This window comes from Eurypyga helias, unplaced genomic scaffold (assembly GCF_000690775.1).
Source record: "Eurypyga helias isolate BGI_N326 unplaced genomic scaffold, ASM69077v1 scaffold14083, whole genome shotgun sequence".
In the NCBI taxonomy this organism is placed as follows: domain Eukaryota; kingdom Metazoa; phylum Chordata; class Aves; order Eurypygiformes; family Eurypygidae; genus Eurypyga; species Eurypyga helias.
Genome location: NW_010241993.1, coordinates 12,995 through 20,223, shown reverse-complemented (window position 1 = coordinate 20,223; position 7,229 = coordinate 12,995). Strand labels below are relative to the sequence as shown.

At 40.4% G+C, this 7,229-nt stretch overlaps 1 protein-coding gene across 1 annotated transcript in view; it reads left to right on the top strand.

Moving 5' to 3' along the window:
* Positions 1–187: 187 nt before the first annotated feature.
* The window catches only part of ASUN (asunder spermatogenesis regulator), a gene marked incomplete at its 5' end in the record, with an annotated part of 15,969 nt that continues 8,927 nt past the window's right edge, over positions 188–7,229 (top strand). Inside the window, 5 exons of the mRNA XM_010148937.1 lie at positions 188–278; positions 1,545–1,673; positions 3,330–3,414; positions 5,584–5,673; positions 6,630–6,719. Of these exons, the coding sequence (XP_010147239.1) occupies positions 188–278; positions 1,545–1,673; positions 3,330–3,414; positions 5,584–5,673; positions 6,630–6,719 (485 nt within the window). The remainder of the gene's footprint in view (positions 279–1,544; positions 1,674–3,329; positions 3,415–5,583; positions 5,674–6,629; positions 6,720–7,229) is intronic.

The window sequence follows — 7,229 nt, the reverse complement described above, 5'->3', positions numbered from 1 at the left end:
ATTCTATGATTCTATGAAGCGTGTGCATTTAGCCTGATTTCTGCAGAGTGCTTTCGGAAACTGTGTGTTGTAATACGTTTTCACAGTTCTGTGTTCTGGAAATCAGACGAATCTTGGGAGAATTTGTCCAACTTCTAGGATATCATCAGCCACGCGGTAGGCTAAACAGCATGTCTTTATTTTTAAGTCTGATGCAGATTCAGAAGTGTGAATTGGTCTTGATCCACACCTACCCAGTTGGTGAAGACAGCCTTGTTTCAGATCGGCCTAAAAAAGAGGTAAGGAGCTTAAAACGAGGAAACGTATCCAAGGGTTAGGAACCACATCCAACTCAACAGACAGTGCACATTGAGTAGTTGGTGATGATGTTTTCAGCCCCTGGTCTCCGCTGAGGTGTGGGAAAAACTACAGGCGATGACGTTTTGAAAAGCTGACAGCCTGCACCTTGCCTTCTCTGAAGCCTGTGCTTTGCATATATGGGATCCCCTTTTTTCATTGCATTACTTGGGTTTATTGCATTAATAATTCATTTGTTGGTAAATTAAGCCCATTAATGCCATAGCATGATAGTCTGGGGTTTGGAGTTTTTGAGAAGAAAATGCACATTGAGGTGCCGAGTGGAAAACCATCAACTACTTTGTGTTGAATCGGTTAGTTGGGGGACTCTCCTCCTGTCCAAGCGTAAGCTGCTAGCGAGCACAAGCCCTCTTTTCTCTGACACCTGGTAGAATGATGTGGATGGGGCTCAGCGCTGCGTGTTCAGTGTTATCCAGGCTAGGGTTAGTATTTCTAGCCTTTTGGTTAAATGGTGTTCTCATGAAACCAAAAATGGGCTTTTGCATATAAATTGTTGTTGCAGTGTTAGCGAACAGGATGCCCTGTACATGAAAAGCATTGGAAAGCATATCTGCTTCAGAGTGAAGGGTGAGAGATTGTGGGAGAGTAGAATATGCCTGAAGCTCGTCAAATACTTGAAGTACCCTACAGGTACTCGTAGAGTTTATTTACAAATAGGCCAAAGAATGCACATAAGAAACTGTATTGACACCTCAATTGTTCAGCACCAAGAGCACGTGTACTCTGTGGGCTTGTGTGCTTGGTAGTGGTTGTTTGAAGCCAAGTACAGGCAAAGTATTTTGTCATATGCTCTGCTCAGTCTTTTAACTTTGTTCCTGTTACTCAGCAGGTAAAAGGGTGAGAAACTAGGCCCAAAGCTGCTCTTAAGAGGCTTTCTTCCCCATGTTTTGATATTAATTCTTCTATTGCCTATTAGTGACTCAAGTTTGTTAGCATACTTCTAATTTTTTGACAATTTCTAGCAGCTGCAACTATAGCAACTGGCGTAACATGCAAAATTCTGAATGAGAATTCATTTTTCCTTCTTAGTTTCCCATGGTGTGGAGTTTCTAGATGGTGGTAGTTTCAACCTCCAGTTGCATTTAGCAGTATAAACGTGCTTATCTTAGGGTTTCCAGTGACAATACTATTAGATGATAGAGCCTAATCCATTAATGCTGCATATCCTCTTTGTCAATTTACTCTAGCTTTCGCCAGTTTTAACCAGTGAAGTGCACAGTGTCCGTGCGGGACGGCATCTGGCTACAAAACTGAATGTTTTAGTACAACAGCACTTTGATCTGGCTTCAACCACAATCACCAACATTCCTATGAAGGTAACATAGTGTCTATAGCTTCCTGTTAACTAGCTGCATCGCTTCGAAATTTCTTTGGGAACTTGTAATGTTTATTTTAATTGACTTCTTTTTACATTTGTTTTTCTCTCCATATCATATTTTCTGTTTTGTTTTTTTTTTATTAGCCCACATTCAATGTCTGTGACCAGGTTAGTAAAAATAAAGGGGGAAAAAAAAAAGTAAAGAAGGATCACAGAACAAAAGGTTGTATTGCTGAATCTCAATTTTTGATGTAGCAATACAAGTGTTATTTCAGTTCTGTTTGTAGTATTTTATATAAACACAATTTATTTACCTCAGATTGCTTTGTCTGTGATTCTTTTGTCTTTTTCTAGTTGTGTCTAGATATTCTTGACCCTTGTGCATTATAGTGGCATAGTGAGTCTTTTTCCTCTGTTTCATTATCACGCCCACCCAACATAAAGGTGTTTGTAACTAATAGCTGATTTTTGACTAAAGGTTTTCCAGTAGGTTTCCTAGTTTGAAGATCCATAAACCAGAATCAGGAGGATGAGATATATTTGGTTAAGAAAGATACTAAATTAAAGAGCTTCTGTTCAAAGTTTGGTTTTATGTCCCTATTCTTAATATTTCTTTTCATTGCTACATGGAAGGAAATCAGTGCCGCTAAGAATTTCAAATTTTAAGTTTACAGCAATTTTCTGTTCAGGCTTCAAGAGACAAAACAAGTGTCAGTATTCAAATGAACAAAAAGGGTGGGGACAGATGAAGTTTCCTGATGTAAAAAAAAATTCATCAAGTTCTAATGCTGTCCATCATTACTTGCATCTTTGAAAACTAGTAATATTTTATGGATTTTATGAGAGAAAACATGAAATCAAACTATTTTCACAGCTTTAATGAAACTTTGACATGGGTCATGGCATAAATGCGACTTAAGTTTGCAAATACCTTGTCTGTAACTCTGACCTGTGTGCCGCTGGTATGCCTCTCCCTTCTGCCTTTGTCCTTATAGTAACAGACTATGTTGGGTTCTCTGTGTTTTTTTTCTTTTTTTTGTTGTGTTTTTTAACTTGGAATCAATTACCAAGGTTACTGTTCTGTTTTTGCTGGTCCTCTCCAGCTGTTTAAAGATGCAGTGTCCTCTTTGCAAACATCCATTTTTTTAAAAATTATAAACTTGCAGCTGCAAATACACTTATATATGTTAAGTGCAAAGAAATTAAAAGTTTGAAGTGTTGTTTGGATTATTGATATTTTGGTTATGAAAAGTAATCACCAATCTATTCTGCAGTGGCCACTTGTTGCTGCTGAGTAAGTTGTAACTGCTGGTTGTATTTAATGTCGTAGGCTTCCTTCACTACTTTAAACAGAAGTAGTTAAGCCTATTTTTTAGCCTCAGTTTTACACTACACGCCCTGTCGTGGCATTTGTATGAAGGGAAAACCGTAGGGTTTCCAAAAAGGAGAAAAGAGGAAAAGCAGATGGCTGGATCTTTAAACAGGTCAGAGAGCAAACAGTTTCCTCGACATTGCAATCACGTCGTTGTCTGATGCACTTTGGAGACTCTTTGTTTTTCTTCTGGAGTGGAAGGTAAATGTAGAATTGTTTATGAAAACAGTGACCTCTAGCTAAAATAATCATAGTTACTCTTTCTACCCTTCTCTTTTCAAGGAAGAACAACACGCTAACACGTCAGCCAACTACGATGTGGAACTTCTTCATCACAAAGAGGCACATGTTGACTTTTTAAAGAGCGGTAAGTGGAAATAGTCCTCTAAAAGTGGCTCTTGATCAGCCTGCTGGAAGTATTCCCAAAGAAAGATTGTGAGCCTTAAATTGATGTAAATTTCAGGCATGATCTGCATATGCAGTTATTCCTTACAGCCCAAGAACTGGGTTTTGTAACGTTGCGTTGGGGTGTTGTAACACAACAGTACGGATGTCACAGTAAAAAAACAAGTCAGAGTAATCAGACAAGGTTTCACGTACGTTCAGGGTGTTTGCGTGGGATTAGAGGGGCATGTCCACCTCTTACTGAGATATAAAAAGTAGATGAGAGACCAGATGTGCAGTGATTTTTTTTTTTGTTATAAAAAAGGTACCTCTTGTGGGGATTTGTGGAAAATTTATTCCTTGCACAACTGAACTTTTAGTCTGAGCAGTAACAGCTGACGTTGTTTACATCTCATAGGCCTGTTTATGTCAGTGATTGCTTTGGAAAAGACAATAGTTATCTGGCTTTGAGCTTCCCTGTTGTATTTGAAATACCTAGTATCCTTTTTATAGATTTGGAATTATTACCTAGTATTCCCCTGAGGTGAATTTTTAATAACTCAGCGGAAGTTAGAAAAACACGACACTAAGCCTTATGCAAAACCCTTTTGTTCAGGAAATGGTGTGTGGTGTAAAATTTGTTAATAAGTCAGGCTAGAAATTCTGCGTTAGTAGAAATAAAAGCAGAGCTAAGCCGGGAAAACCCCTCAGCCTGTGGGTTACGGAACACTTGGACTGTATGCCTTCTCAGTGCTGAAATCTCATTTTAGGGCCTTGTATATGCTTTCTCTTCCATCATTGATCGTAACTTCTGTTAGCGTTCAGTACGTTAAAAGCTTAGTCTGATTTACTTTGTGAGTAGAATACGTGTATTTAGCTAGAGGCTGTAGATACTTGTTGTAATATGCAAAATTATATAATATAGCTTTAAAGCATAGTAATAAGTTGATTGTGGTTTAACTGTGAAGGAGTGAAGAATTTAACAAATGACTTATTTAGCAAAGAGTGGATATTTATTTTCTGAAGCTTGAAATCGTATGGTCCCTAAGTAGCCATTTTAGGAGGTTTGCCCTTTTTTACCTCTTAAAGGGATTACCAGTACTTTGAGGAAAAGGATGTAACTCCTCATCATCATCTACAAGTACTAGGCTCCCTGCTTTAGGGGAGTGTATGGCTGAAGACTGAGGAAGATGAATTGGATGTGATGGTAACAAGACTCACCGGAACCTGTGTTACCAGGTTGAATTCCTAAAACTGTATTGTAAGGGCTCAGAAATAGTCCTGTAATACCTCTTGACTCCGGGAAGAGGTCTGCTTATAAAAGCCAAAAGCAAACCCTTGACAGCAATTCCTCTTCAAATTTTTTTCTGTCAGAACTTTGAGAGGAAAAAGTCTGTTCTTAAGAGCCTGTAAATTTTGGTTTTTGTTTGTTTTTAAATATTTCAGCTGTAATAGCCCTGGTGCTAGGAAAGGAGGAATTCCGTTACATCGCTCTCATTTCTGTGAAGTATTGCTAGAGAAGTTTTAGATTAAACAAGTTTGGCCTTTGGCTATTCTGAGAGACTTTGTAAAATGATTCCAGTTATTTTAATTTAAAAAATCAACCTTTGCAAGTTATCTGCATGATTAATAAGCAAACCTTTTGCGAGTTCAATGTCTCTGACGTGAAGTGAAAGGAAACTTGTCACATGAAAGATGAGACTGAACATCCCCCAAGGTAACTTAGCGTGTTGATGTGTCCCGTTCCTCCCTGTGGGTGCGAGCGTGTGAAGTGACTCTGCTACTGGGATTCTGAAACTTCATGCAGAACTTGCAAAGAAGCATTAACGTCCCTTCCTGAGATGACCCGAGTCAAAGGCGGTGCGGGATGCCAAAACTCGCTGGTAGGGTGTGTTGGTAACGCCCGTTGCATGGCCTCCCAGGGGGGAGCAGTTAGCAGGGAGAAGTTGCGTGAATGTGCATTAATGATGAAGCGTCTGCGGCCAGTAAAACGTGTCGAGAAATGTTCAGAATTAATCTGGCGTAGCTAAGGGACTGGGTGATGGGACCGAACTTATGTTATAAATATCTTGCACCTGAGACGTTTGGAGTTTTTTTGCCTTAATAAGGAGAATGTGGTCGTTCACAGACTTCTTCTGACCTTGTATTGCAGGTGATAATCACGCCGGCGGCAATAGCAGAGAAGGCACGTTTAAAGAAACCGTGACGTTGAAGTGGTGTACTCCTCGAACAAACAGTGTGGGTAGGTAACACGGTGTCCTACAAAACTGATACTCTGACTTGTGCTGGACGATCTTCTCTCCCTACGCTCGTAGGAAGCTGAAGAAGGAGGTAATTCACTGCTTGTTAATGCTGGGTTTGCCTCTTGCTCTGTAAACCTTGCTGCTCATGGGCATATGGTGCTCTCCTGATCAGGGGTTTCGTGTAAGAGGTGAGAGCGGTAGTAATGGTTTTCTTGGTGTTTTTTTCAACTCCCTCTTAAGACTCACGAAGTTGTTCCTTGACTACAATGTTCAGGAGTTATTTCCCCTGGCCTCACCCTGCCCCCCAGGGCCAAATATCCCTTGTTGGTTCCACAGTGGTGGTGGTGTAACAGTGTCTTCGAGTTCTTCAATCAGTTGTTTGGTTTTCATTCTTGATTGGGGGGATCAAAGTACTGTCTTCAGTGTAATCTTTAGAGTGCTAAGTGAAAAGCTTTGCAAGGAAATTAAATGCAGGCAATGATGCTATCGGTAGACTAGTCCCTCTCTAACTTTCAAATCCGAGTAAGGGAGAGACCTCTACCCCGATCTGAGTAAAGGACAGAAAGACAGGGAAGATTCAGGGTAATGTAGGAACCACCTGGCCATGCAGCTCATGCACCCCGCAGATTATCAGCAAGGTATGTTGACTCGTGGACCCAGCAGGTCAAAAATATAGGTAAGAGAAATGAGAGGAGGTGGACTCTACGGTGAAATAATTCAGGAGATAAAGGCCCTGCTGGAAATGGGGCTTGGGAATGTGTTAGGCCCTTGGAGTTGAGGGTGCTGGAACAATCGCAAGGAGATGGGGAAAGGAGCAAACTCTTAGATTGAAAGCCAGCTAGACTTTTCTGTTGATGGTGGAATAGCCTCCCCCTCTTCCTTTGGTTTATTTTGTGGGATGTTTTTTCTGTATGTGGAACCACACCCTCAACTTTTCTCCTCACTTACTTCTCAGAATTACATTACTGCACCGGGGCGTACAGAATTTCACCAGTTGACGTAAACAGCAGACCTTCTTCATGCCTCACAAACTTTCTCCTTAATGGTAAATTTGTGTCCTTGGCTAATTATGTGACATTTTAATTGTTAATATTGTGAGTAGTGTTGAGCATGTGTTGGCTTGCGTGGCAGTAAAAATGTCAAGCTTATTTTGATGTGTCACACAAATAGGGGGAGATGTTGAATGTACTCAAAGACAAATGGAATGTGTTTTGAAACTTGAAGACAGGAGGAAGAATGTAAAGAAGGAGCAAGTATTTGAATTCCGGTAGTTATTCTCTGAATCCAAATGTGGAAATGTTTTCCCTTTGTGGTATTTAGTAGGAAACACTGCTTTCAGTGGGTGATAGCACACTCTATCACAAGTCTTTCTCTGACTATTGCAAAATATTACCAACTTAAGTCTGTGTCTGATTTTAGCAGATTCTGGGCAGCCTCAGAAAGCTTTTAACTGGGTGGAAGTGTTTTAGTTGGGTCGAAGCGTTGTTCTCCTGGAGGGTAGCAGAGCCCTGCAGAGGGACCTGGACAGGCTGGATCCATGGGCTGAGGTCAATCG